We start from the raw sequence: 13,861 nt of genomic DNA on the forward strand, positions 1-13,861 counted from the left end.
ATACATTTTTATTACACCTGCTAGTTTTATATTTTTATTTAATTTGTTTTACTGGCATTTCTGTAGCACTCATCACAGTAGTAATGTAGTGCCTCAAGAGTAAAGATACATCATTTATCTCTAGAAGACAGAATTTCCTCCTATAAGGAGAAAATGAGGGCCATAACTTGCATAGCATATCATAGTGACTGGAATTCAGTATCTTAAAAACATTTGTTAGTTGTCACTGGATTATTTTTCTCTTTTTTCTCTTCAGAGTTTTGGTATTCCTTATCAATTAAATGCCATATTTGTATAGTCATGGATTGGATTATCCAATAATTCTTGCTTAAAAGATGATAAATTAAAGGTTTAAAATTGTAATGTTGGCAATATAAATGACTTTATTCCTCAAGTTTTTGTCAGTTTAAATTGAGGATCAAAGAAATCAGTGATTGAATTACATGGGAGACATTGCATATACTGCAATTGAATCTTGTCCGTATTAAATAACTGAACATAAACATTATATATTGGTTATATAAAAACAAATTTGTTAGAATGTCTCCCAATATTATTTAGGCTTTTAAAGTACATTCACTAGGTTCTAGTAGCAGGTTACCCGATTTGTTATTTTGGAAAAAATGAACTAATCATATTTTACTGTACAGGATATGAGTAATAACAAAAATTAAATTTTTGGAAACAGTTTGCAGGTTCCAGTCTTGCATTTTGGGACTCTGTATAAACCTCTGGAGCCAGCTGTTCACCACTATATTCTTTCAATCACTATGAGGTGTTGATTTTAAAAGAATGGGTTGCTGTTCCTAAAGTCTGCACACTGCAAATATTTCATGGCAGACCTGTGAACTTGCATGGATTGGTTATATTAATGCCTATGCTTGGAGCATAATAAGGACCAATTCATGATTTCATTCAAAAACAGTGAAGAAAACTATTTTCTTTAATGATATGCCAGATTTATCCAAATATTTCAGCAAGTCTGTATTACAGTTTGTCAGCAAACTGGGTACAGCAAAGTGTATTTAAAAATCATTTAATTAGAACAGATTCATTTTCACTCCATGCCACTACACAGCAAGACTTGCTTGTTCCTATTTCCTTAAATTTATCCTGGAATTTTTCCAAGTTTAGCTTTAATGAGTTGCCTAACCCGCTAGTTACATTAGGATTTATTTTGCCCTGGAGAATAATATTTGAATTGATAGTTTTTTAACCTGTTTTGTTAAATGAACATATGTTCGGATCTGAACTTCAACTCTGGATATAAGAAAGATTTGAGAAATAATTATTTCTAGTATTGTTGTTAATAAGATTTTTAAATGGAATTTGATTAGAGCTTTTCAAAGTGTGGAAGCAATCAGCTATATAATTACAGTAAGTTTTAATATGATTAATTTTAGTATGAATTCAAATTCAGTTATTTCGTATGAACCAAAATGATCTACCAAAATATAACAAGACAAAGTTGAAATAAAGATCTGACGTGGTTCAATGAAAAAAATTTAGTTTTACTTGAATATTCGTTTATATTTATTTGTTTGAATATATCAGTTAGGTAATAAAAGCAGGTTAAATATAGCTCATTACATTTATTAATAGTGGGTATTTTGTGTTAACAGGTACAGCTTGGTAGCAAATATATATTATATAGTGCTTTTAAATGCACTGTTTGTACTTCAAAACCATTATAATAAAATTTGAATTATAAAATGCACTTTCATTGTTAGCCAGTCCTAGTTAAAATTTCCTTTAAGAAACATTTGCTGCACACATGGTATAGTAGAATTTTTTTTCCCTTTTTTGTTTCCTGCCTTTCTGTGTATAGAAGGATTTATTTTCTTCACCTTTTCTTTCTCTGAAAACGAATAATGTATTTTGTCCCTATGGTAGTATTAAAAACTACAGTAAGTTTAGAATTTGCATATTGTAAAAAAAGTTTGTATTTAATACACTATTACTACCCATCAGGGAATCTTTTACATGAAATCTGTAAGTGTAAAAGTCACTGTAGTTCAGTATAGTAGCTGCACTGAGCATTAAATGAATAGTCTTAGTTTTTAATATTAAGTTTTTCCAAGATGTTACACTGTAAGTCAGTATTGTTGCATCTCTCTGGATATCTCCTTTTCTCTGCAAGTACATTTATTAGTAATTAGAAAAGCCTTCCTATAGAGACATGCTTTGATAATTATATTAGTCCTATTTTTTGCTGAATAGGAGTTGTGTGCCATTACGTTTTACTGTCTTTCTTTGAAATGTATGTTATGAAACGTCCTCTGTCAGATTACATATTAAAGGAATTGGAAGCATTAAGTTTAAGGAGCCAGACATTAAAACTAAAGAAATCATACTGTGAAAACAAAAAGTAGAAGAGCATATTTTTAAGATACATAAAGGAAAATGGATCAATGACACTAATGCATTGAGATCCATGTTACAAAAGTGGGTATGGCTTGAGAGAAGGCCTGGTAGGAAGGACTCTGACAATTGATACTACCATAGTAGTACATCAATTTATGCTGGTTTGCCTTCAGGGAAATTTGGAGATTTTCTGTTAATGTCTGCCAAAGGCTCTGCTAACGTGTGTTTTTGGGCTCTGGCTTGTGACTGTTCTAACTTTGCACTTTTGCCCTTCACATGGCTAGTGGTGTCTTGTGTCATGTTAGAGAGAAGGGACTAGTAGTATGAGACTTGTGGCTCCCCTCTTTCTGCATAACGTTTTTGTCTTGAGTCTTGTACATTAATATATCTATTAATATTTATTTATATAAGTATTGCACAAATTCTTCTTCAACATAACATTTATTTTTGTAGTTTCCCATATGCACTGTTTGCAATGAGAGACTACATAACTTGGGTTTAAATAACGTTAGAGTAGCAGGCTCAGATTCTAGCATGAGGCACAGATAATAGAACAATTTTTCATGGGTTATCATAGCGCTGCACCAAAAGTGATTGGCACAGTGTGGGAAATATTGGCATCTCCATGATTCCCAGGGGATTCAGTGCCTCATCTGGGTATGCTCAATTAGTGTAGCTTCCGTAGTCGTATGTGCCCTTCCCTCGAGGCGGGGGGTGGGGGAGTGAGGGGAAGGGAAGGAAGAAGAAGGTTCTCTTGGCCTGAAGAGCTTCCAGTCTGTATTATTATTTTTTTTTTTTAGATGTAACATGACAAGTGAGGGTAGCAAACAAAAATGTTTATAGTAATTAATTTTTATGTATTCCCAGACCACCACCTTCATATAAAACTAGCCTATTCAACCACTTATTGTTGCTCTACTCTCCATCCCCCCACCCCTTTTTTTGGTTCCTGCACCCACTTATGTCTCATTTTACATTAGGCACCAGTCCTACAAAAGCGTATCATATGTTTAACTTTTCTCCTGTCAGTATTCCCATTGAAGTCTGTATGACTTCATGACCACATGACCGTTAAATCGTGGAAGTAAATGTCTGGCTGTGCAGATGGTGTCAGCGAGAGTGCTTTGGCTTCTTTGACAACGAGCTGATGTTCTAGGAAAGAGGATTACTGTTCTGGGATGGGTTTCATCTATCACATACTGGGAAGAGTGTCTTCTGATATAGTCGGGTAACATGATAAGAAGAGCTTTATACTAGGTCCTGTGGTGGACGGTCACAAAAATCCGGCCAGTGTACCTCTAGGCTCAAGTAACGAGGACAAGGGGAAAGGAGTAATTATGGGAGAAGGGTCTAGAAATTACAACTTCATTAAAAAGGCAAAAAGAAATGCAACAGGACAGTCTGCAGAAATCTTTCATGCCTTTACACAAATACAAAGAGTGTGGGAACAAACAGGATGTACTGGATGTCATGGTATATGAAGAAAATTATGACTTAATTGGCATCAGACAGACTTGGTGGCAAAACTCCCATGATTGAAGTACCAATATTGAGGGATATAGCTTGTTTGGAAAGGATAAGTATGGGAAAAAAGGAGGAGATGTTGCTCTGTATGTCAAGAATGTATACACTTCTTCCAAGGTCCAAGGGGAAGTGAGCAACAGACTTATTGTAAACCATAAAATCATGAAGAGGAAGTGAAGGAGTTATTCTATAAGCCTCTAACAAGATTAACTAATACAAATGAGCTGCCATTAATGGGTTTTGTTTTAACTTCCTTGATATCTTTTGGAGCACTATTGCAGTGAAACATAACATGTTCTGCAAATTCTTAGCATGTGTAGGGGATAGCTTTCTGATTCAGAAAGTTGATGAAACAGCGAGGGAGTCATCCATTTCGGATCTTGTTTTGACCAACAGGGATGAATTAGTAGTGAATGTGAAGGTGGTCTGGGACTTGCGAGGGAATTGATCATGATCTGATGGAATTCAAGATCCAATGGAAAGGAGGACATGAGAACAGCAAAACAAGGACGCTGGGCTTCAGAAAGGCAGATTTCAACCGACTCAGAGAAATAGTAGGCAAGGTCCTATGGAAAGACCAGTTAGGAAGAAAAGGAGTTGAAGGGGTTTGGCGGTTCTTAAAAGATGTAATACTAGAGGCTCAACATCAAACTAGTCTGATGGAGAAGAAAGAAAAGAAGAGCTAAAGGAGGCCAGTGTGCTGCACAAGATGCTTTTTAGCTAATCTAAAAACAAAAAGGGATACATACAGGAAATGGAAGGAAGAACATGTCACCAAGGAAGTATACCTGGAAATAGCATAAGCATGGAGGGACAAAATCAGGAAAACTAAGGTAGTAAATGAATTGCAGCTGTCAAGAAATGTTAGAAACAACAAGGAGGGGTTCTTCAAATATGTCAGACAAAAAAGAAAGATCAAGCGTGGTGAGGGTCTGCTGCTCAATGGAGAAGTTGAACTGGTAACAGAAGATGATAGGAAGGCAAAGCTGCTTCAGTCTTCTCACAAAAAATAACATGTGACCAGATGACTAATGAAGTTATCATAGAGAATAAACGGGAAAGGATGCAGATCAAGGTAAATAAAGAACATGTCAGAGATCTTCTGTCCAATTTGAATGAATTCAAATCAACAGGCTGGATGCTATTTGATGTTCAAAGGTCTGGAAGGAATTAGCTGAAGAAATCTCGGAACCACTGGTGGTAATATTAACAAACTCATAGATGACAGGAGAGGTCCCAGAAGACCGGAGAAGAGCTAATGTGCCCAACTTTATAAAGGAGGAGCCAAGGAACTATAGACCAGTCAGCCTGGCTTTGAGAACTGGGAAGCCACTAGAGCAAAGTATAAAACATTCAATTTGCAAATACTTGGAGGATGAAGGGATAATTGCTAGCAGCCAACATGGATTTACAAAGAACAAATTATGCCAAGCCAGCTTAATTTCCTTCTTTGACAGGGTAACTGATTTTGGTGGATAGGGGGAATGCGGTGGACATAATGTACTTGGACTTCAGCACAGCTTTTGACACTGTCCCACATGACATTCTGATGGGTGAGCTGGAGAATTGTGGGCTTGGTGGAATTACCACTGAGTGGATACATAATTGGTTAAACAACTGCAGACAAAGAGTAAATATTAATGGATGATGTCGGATTGGAGGGAGGTCTCAAGTGTGGTTCCACAGAGATCTTGTTCTGGATCCAGTGTTTAACATCCTTATTAATGACCTGGATATAGGTACAGAGAACATACTGATCAAATTTTCAGATGACACAAAGCTAGTGGGAGTTGTCAGTACTTTGCAGGATAAAGCTAAAATTCAGAGGAATCTTTATAAATTGAGGAATTGAACTGTAGATAAGAAAATTAAATTGAACAAAGGCAAATGTAAGGTGCTACACTTAAGAAAGAAAAACCAAATGCACAGAGTGAGAGAAAACTGGCTTGGTGGCAGCAGCAGCACAGCTGAGAAGGATCAGGGATATGGTGGATCACAACCTCGACATGAGTCAGCAATGTGATGCTGTTGCAAAAAACGAAAAAACAAAAAAACAGAGGCATAGCATGCAAGTCACAAAAGGTGATAGTACCAATCTACTTGGCATTGATTAGGCCTCAGCTGGCATACTGGGTCCAGTTTTGGTGGTCATATATAGAAAGGATCCAGAGGGAGTGACAAAGGTGATAAAAGGGATGGAATGAAAGCCATATGAGCAAAGGCTGAAGGCATTGGATATGTTTAGTTTGGAGAAGAGGTGATTAAGGGTGGATACAATAGCAGTCTTCAGATACTTGAAAGGCTGCCTTAAAGAAGATGGAGAAAAATTATTCTCTCGTGCCACAGAGGCCAGGACAAGAGGCAGTGGGTTCAAACTACAGCACAGCAGATTTAGATTAAATCTCAGGAAAAACTTCCTAACAGTAAAACAATGGAACAGACTGCCTCGGAATGTTGTTGAAGCTTCTTCACACGAAGTTTTCAAAAGGAGTCTGGATAGCCATGTTTCTTGTATGGTTTAGACCCAACAAATCCTGCATCTTGGCAGGGGATAGGGCTAGACAATCTTGTAACCTTTTGGTTCTGTGACAATTTGTGTGAGTAAACTTGAACATAAAAATATAAGTGTCTATGGGATGAGGGCGTTGAATTGTAAACTGTTTGGGACAGGGATCATGTCTTTGTTTATAAGCAGCTTCTTTTACAGTCTTGCTCCAATCTTGATTGAGACCTCTGGGCACCACCAAAATACAAGCAAATAATAAAAGGGGTGGGGAAGGGCATGGGTTAACATGATATTGTGGAGATACACAGATATATACTCATTGGCTTGGTGATATAAAATGTGTATTTACACACAATTAAAATCTTATTAATTAGCTTGCTAGTAGGCAACACAGGAAAAATGAGTTTATAGTAAAAATATGAATTAGGAGTGGGTAATGCCTTTGTGTGGAGGGATTGGGAGTATATACCATGCATAAGGAACAGTATCGGGGGGGGAAAAAGAGATCTGGAGAAAGAAGTTGGAGAAGGAAAGAAAGGGGGCATCAAAGCTGGTGTCACTGGCAGAGTAAGGGCTGGGATATGCAAAATTATTGAGATCAAGGAAGTGTGTTTGGTAAGTGTAGTGTAGTACCTTGAAAGTGAAGATAAATGAAATTTAATGTGTGGGGCACTGGGAAGCCAGTCAAAGGATTCTAAATGGATGATACCATAATCTAAATGATGGGTATGGAAAATAATTTTGGTGGCATTGATGGGATTTTGGACAGATTGCTGGGGACTGATGTGGATGTCAGGAAGAACTGATTACTGTGATCAAGGCAGATGATTACGTTAAGGACAAGAAAGTGTCAGTTTTCAGATATGTTTTGGAGTAAGAAACTGCAGGATGAAACTATTGGTATATTTCTGGTTTTCAGTGAATATGATACACTTACTTATTGTTTATAACATATAGATCTTACCTGAAGCTTAAAGAAAAATGTAACTCCTGACTACTGATGTAGAGTGCTACTTGCTTGCATTGTGTTCAGTGGGCTACAAATGTATTTTTGTGTCATTCCCAGAAGTGCTGTTGTTGGAAGCGGATGTGCTTGGAAATAAATTAAGATAATGCTGTGAAAAGGAATCAAATCTGAGTAAGAACTTGAAAACTGATAGTGGCTAAATAGAGTGCATATTCAGCAATTTCTAAGTATGAGGAGTGAGGAAAAGCTCATTTCAGTTACTTTTGTTTGCCAAGATACCGTCAGCGTGGCTGTTTTCAAATTATTTTCTTCTGGTAGTGCAACGTAACAGATGTTTCACTTGGTGACTCACTACATTTTTTTAAATAAAATATTTGCAAATGATTCAATTTATAAACACTTTCCTCCATTTTAGTAATGTTAAACAACTAAATTGCCAAATCTATAACTAATGTGAAACAAAAATAATTTTAAAATATTATGTATATTAATATTTCATATTTATATGTATATAATTGATATCCCTTTTACTACCTTTAGATGTAGTTAAGATCAGAAAAATGACTGTCAGGGGTTTTATGATGATAAATCCCTGAATACTTGGGAAATATTCAGATACTCTAGTGCTGGGTGGATCACAAATATATAAATAGATAATAGAACAGCTTGATCTGGTGGAGTGTTTAGGGGAAAGGTTCAGAAGCAGGGCAAGATATGCATAGCTAGAAAAGCAGTAGTGATAGGAGGATTGACCATGAATAAGGATCAACAGTGGAAGTGGGGGAGAATTTAAGGGAAGATCTGTAGTAGCAGTTTGGGGCATCTGAGGTTGGAAGATGGTGACAGTAGCAGATGTGGGAAAAGCAAAAGGTGAAGGCAGCATTAGTTGGAGTACAGAGGAAGCATGTGCCTTGATTCATATTTTATATTAAAAACCGCTCCAGAATATTTGAATTATGGAGATTATAACATTGAGGAGTTCTGAGGATTAGATTAACTATTTGAGCTTTGCTCTTGTGGTTTGTCATCAACAGTACTCGCCAATGGACTATAATCCCAGAGTGAATTTTCCTGTTTGTTCTGTATTTTATGCACACAGTATGGTTGCACACAGTACAGGCGCCCGGTGCTTAGATTTGCAAGAGTAAAAACACCAACTACTATTTTGGTGGAAACATATCAGTATGACAAGTTTTTTTAATTTAAATGTTTTAAAACTTTGAGATAATTGGGATGAAGGCATGCAAAGTCAGTTGTTCTTTCTAATAGTGCATGACATATTTTTTTTAGGCAGATAACAATGAGAAATGAAATTTCTTTTGATATCCAATCATATTTGTAATCTAGTGGTTTTTTGTAAATTATGAAATGCCACCAATAAAGTACAATTCATGCCTTAAAAGCCAGCTGCTTGCAGCCTCAGCTCTCATTATTACAGTTTTTTGGTATATTTGCCAGTACTGGACACTGAATTAATCACATTGTTTTGTTTTTCAATTTTTAAAACAGGACCAAGCAATCCCATGTTCCACTAACAGAATGCATATTTGAACTTCCAAATCTGACAGTTCAAGCAACTAGAGCCCAGACCCTTCTTCTACAAACTATTTATCAGAGCTGGTCTCATCATGTTGGAAATGTCAGTTCTGCAGTGGTAAATGAAGGTTTGCTGAATGAAGTCTTCCAAACTTTAGGTAAGGACATAATATTTCTGACAATTTGGTAGATTAAAATCTCTGCGGTAATATAGAGCACTGCTAGTAGCAAATGAATGCACATTCAGCTATTTTTAAATCCAGGGTTTAACGTACTGTAGTTAAATGACTGAATGTTTTTGTGTGCATATGGTATTTATAGCTTATGCTTAAAATCCAGGATGTAAGCTAAACCACCAAGCTTCTCTCCCTGGCACCGGTTTCTGGATGCATTTAATATTGCCATACAGGATAATTTTTCCATACTTCCTTCATCATTTGAGACATCCAGCCTTGCTGCCTTATACTGTGTAATGTAGTAACATAAGATCATTCAGAGGTGAAGTTGTTGAATGAAGTACAAAGCAGTAGGTTTAAGGGCTTTATTCATCAAGGACATTTTGTAGAATGCAGATATGGATTTGTTCAAAAGGGCTACCAATGTTCCTCATCTAAGCCAATTTAATCAATAACTGTTTCCTTGACTATTCTGAAGTAGCTACAGTGATGCAAATCCAAGACGTGGAAGAAATAAAGGAGCTGGCTACATGGATTCATAATGCAAAACATGGATGGTTTTCAGAAAAAAAGTTTGTGCAAATTAAAGACTGATTCTGCAAAGCTCTTGAGCACATGCGTATTATCCATCTTTACACAGCTATATACATGCTTTAAAATAAGCATGAACTTAAGTGTTTGGCTGAATCTGGGCCTCGCTTAGCCCATAGACAATTCAGGTTACCTTATTATTCAAGTTTATTTAAATCCAAGTACTCAGTGATATTGGCAAAATTATGAGTAATGGTTTTACTAAGGATGAACACTTTCTTCAATGTATTGGTTCAAACTCTCAGAGAAAGCCTGGCTTCTTTTTCTTCCTGTTTTCCCCCCATGAACAAATGTATTTATTTTGGCCAAAGACAGGGGAAAACAACAGTTTTATTTCCTCTTTTTCCCTAGTACAGCATACAAGGGCAGTGATTCAATGTACTATCATATGTTGACTCCATGGTGGGTATCTTTTTCAAGACTTTCATGTCATCCAAGATTATATGCTGGTACCTGAGGATTCAGAGCAGTGTCTAGAAGGACAGCAGCAGAGAGAGCATGGACGTGAGCTCCATCTCTAGAAGTAGACTATGGTGAAGTAGTTGTCTTAGGCCTGGTCTACACTGGGAGCATAGCGTAGCTGAAGTCGACGTATCTTAGATCAACTTAGAATCACTTACTTCACATCCTTGTGGCGGAGGATCTACGGTTGCAGCTCCCCTGTCAACTTTGCTTCTGCCTCTCACTGAGCTGGAGTTCAGCAGTCGATGGGAGAGTGATTGGGGATTGATTTATTGCGTCTACACTACATGCGATAAATCGATCCCCAGTAGCTTGCGATCGGTGGGTAGTGTAGACGTACCGTTAGTCTGTGTTACAAAACAGTGCTGATGATATCCATTTCTTTGAAAAAGGTGTAAAGCAATACAAGTAGTCCATTATGACACTGGACTGGCTCTTTCCAAGAGCAGAAAGGACTAAAAAAAAGTGGAGTTAGTTTGGTTGTTATTTGACCAACTAAAGCTGTATAAAGTGTTCATCTTGTCTAAGTGCAGCTAGAGAGGATGTTCACAGAACTGTCAGGCAGTTCCCAAATAAGAACTCTAGAGCGGATAGCTGGAAAAATTATCCTCCTGCTGCATTTTGTTACTATTTGTTTTTTATGATGATGATCAGTCCTGTTAAGACTATGGCCAGGGTCCTGTATGCTCCAGGGCCTCTGAATTTGTTATAGAATTGTGCTCCAGAATCTGTTTTCATTTTTAAAATAGTGTGTTTAGCCCATATGGTTGTGATAAAAACATAGAAAATGTAAACTAAGTGTAAACCAATGCAATATTGTCTTCCTGAGTCTGCAGAAGGCCTGAAATAATAGCTCTGAGAGAAATGAATTGTTCCATTCATCTCAGTGAAGGTCCTTGTGGATGCTGTGATTCTGTGGCCGCAAAAATTGACATTTTCTCAAGAAGCTGAAGAATTCAAAAGTTTTACAATGGAATTTACAATTCTTCTGCAACCAGGCACCCAGCATTTTGCTTTTAGTGTCCTTGAGTGGCCTGCACCTGCCTCTTGCTCACCAGCTTCTTCCGTAAGAGAAAGGTAGTTGGGCTACAGTGCATGCCTCCTATGTTATTTCAGGCAGCAGGAAGTCAGAGAGCCAGAGCTGGAGTCCAGCCTCTCGCCAGAGGGCAAGGAGAGCCAGAAGTGTAGGCTGACATCCTTTAATTCAGCTTGGAAGTTTCTTAAGCAAACTATAACAGAATTACAGAAAGTATGCATGCCCCTAAACAGTAAAGAAATCAGGAAGCAAAAAATCCAAAATTCTAGTATGGTTCAAAAGTTTCTTCAAGCCGAACAGATATATGATTCAGAAAATGGAAATCCAAACCAAGGGAAAATAGAATAAACTATAGTAGGTAAAATGTAAGCTGGAAATTCAGAGGTCTAAGGAATTTGAAGAGGATAACTAGCCAAAGGGATAAAAACAAAATAAAAAGAAATTACTTAAGTGTATTGGAAACCTATGGAATTCAAAGGTTCCAGTCTTTTCCCAGGGAGTAAAGGGAGTAATTTGAGAATAAGGACAGAGGAGTTAAATGATTTATTTACATCTGCCTTCACCGCAGAGAATATTTGAGGGGAGATGCCACATTGAGATTTTGCCCGATTCTGAAAAAAAATTCAGGGTGGTTTTTTTTTCTTCGGGGAAATTAAAAAATTAAATGAAACACAAAAGATTGTTGATTTATTTTGTAAGTATATTTATTAAAAAAAACATAAAAATGCATGCATGTTATTCACAATGGAAGATATTGCAATTCTGGTAGTAAAACAACAGAACACGGTAGTTGAGTTCTCCAGGCTACTAACTAGTTAGGTCTATCACTCTTCTGAATTTCCCCTTCAGTAATGATACCTTTTGACCCATTTATTTGTTTTTTGTGCACCTAGCTGATAAGAACTTATTTATTTTTATTTTTTTAATTTTTATTAAAGCTAATGTTAAAAAAATATATATAATACACAGGTTGAGCAAAGCGTGTACAGCTGGGTATAGTGCTTAGATTATCCACAAATACAAAGTTTGTTTTTAGAAGTCATATGATAAAGTACATAATCAGCAATAATCCAAATTTAGGTGAATAGATTTAACAATATAGTTTAGATATTAGAATCCAAATACTCGGGTGCATCGCTCATGAAAAGTTGTACAGAGATTTGGTTGCACAAAGTAAAATATATCAATGAGTTGAGATTGTCCCTCAGTAATTGAGAATTAGGTAGATTGTCCATTTAGAAAATACAATTCATGAGGAAAGTATTTTAGTTACTTTCCTAACTGCACTTCTCATCGACACTTCAGCTCATCCTTTGCCACATTAGCTGAGCGTAGCGTTGACCGATTCCGCATTCTCTCAGCACTTACTCATTACTGGGGTCTCATGCGCCCAAGGCTCTGTTGATCAATGCGTGTGTCTGAACCTGGTAGCCCTTAGCTCTCAAGGTTTCAGCCAGAGGGACGTATTTCTCTACTTTTTGAGCTCGGGCATTGTGGAAGGCCGAGATCCTGTTCCTGAAGGGCACTGTGACGTCCACCATGATGATCTTCTTCCAGTCCTCCTTGGCGATGAAGATGTCCGGTTCTGGGGATGGCAGAGTTTACAGCAACCTTCCCCATGGGTGGCCGGATGGCTCTGACTAGGCGATCTTGGATGGCGTTGTGTCACAGCTGCCAAGCTCTCCAATGGGGCTTGCAGCTACACAGGATGTGGGGCAACTACACAGGACGTGGGGCAGCATCTCATTGGTGTAGCCGCACTTCCTGGATTGCTTATCCCGATTCCCATGGTGGACTGCTACGTTTAGTGGGATGCAGTTGAGCTGGACCTTGTGGATGAACCTCCAGTCAGCAAATCGGGTGAAGCTGCCCCAGGGGAGGAAGTGCTTGCTGGTGTCCCACTTGCATGTCACTTCAAAGCCTGGTCCTGGTCTGGCTTCCTGTTTCAGGTTTTCCATGTATTGGCAGCAGATGACATCCTTCAGGGTCCTCTCCAGCTTGGTTCTGGCTCTCGGAATGATGATGGTGCACTCTGTGTTCTTCACTTGTGGCACCAGGACTCCCAGCTCTTGACATTCCTTGCACCACGTCCAGTGGCAGCCGATACGCTTCTCCAGTCGTTGCGTAGCATTGCAGGTACGAGTCCAGAGTGAAGCAAAGTCTCTCCCCTCTCTTCAAAATTCGCCTTCCAGTGAGCCGCTCAGGTAGGTGGTAACATCTTGGTTTGAGGGGATCCTGGTGATTTGCTTCTTGATGGCATCCTGCAGAGCACTCTCTGCAATGTTCCTCTCCATGGCATCCAGGCATGTCAGAAGGCAGAAAGCTTGAGTGATCACAGCAACATAGCACAGATCACCTATTCGAGGAATGTTGGCACTGCCCTGCTGGGTGAGATGTACACCAGTTCATTGCTGGCCCTCTGGGGAAGAAACATCCACTTCTTTACCAGATGCCTGATGGTGTTGTCTGCCTTGTTAAGAAGTACCTTCACCACAGCAGATCCTCTCAGGATGAATACAGGGGATTAGGAAAGTGTTCAAGGCATCGATCTTCTGGCACGGTGCCAGTAGGGAGGAGTCAATCCTGGCCACATCTTATAGGATCTCTGCAATTGTATCCTCAGGTGTCTGCTGGACGCGGAAACCTGTTGGCATGGCGAGACGTTGGTATGCTTGCCCATCCTTAAGGAGATCATGGGT

The 13,861-nt window shown here is 38.3% G+C and overlaps 1 protein-coding gene across 12 annotated transcripts in view; it reads left to right on the forward strand.

Moving 5' to 3' along the window:
* VPS13B (vacuolar protein sorting 13 homolog B) overlaps positions 1-13,861 on the forward strand; it is a 913,516-nt gene that overhangs the window by 210,363 nt on the left and 689,292 nt on the right. For all 12 annotated transcript variants that reach the window (XR_007772613.1, XM_050940452.1, XM_050940449.1 and 9 more), the window contains exon 17: positions 8,871-9,055. Coding sequence is in view for 11 of the 12 variants with exons in the window: in XM_050940452.1 (XP_050796409.1) it covers positions 8,871-9,055 (185 nt within the window). In the remaining variant the exon portion in view is untranslated. The remainder of the gene's footprint in view (positions 1-8,870; positions 9,056-13,861) is intronic.

The sequence above is a fragment of the Gopherus flavomarginatus genome, chromosome 2 (assembly GCF_025201925.1).
Source record: "Gopherus flavomarginatus isolate rGopFla2 chromosome 2, rGopFla2.mat.asm, whole genome shotgun sequence".
In the NCBI taxonomy this organism is placed as follows: Eukaryota; Metazoa; Chordata; order Testudines; family Testudinidae; genus Gopherus; species Gopherus flavomarginatus.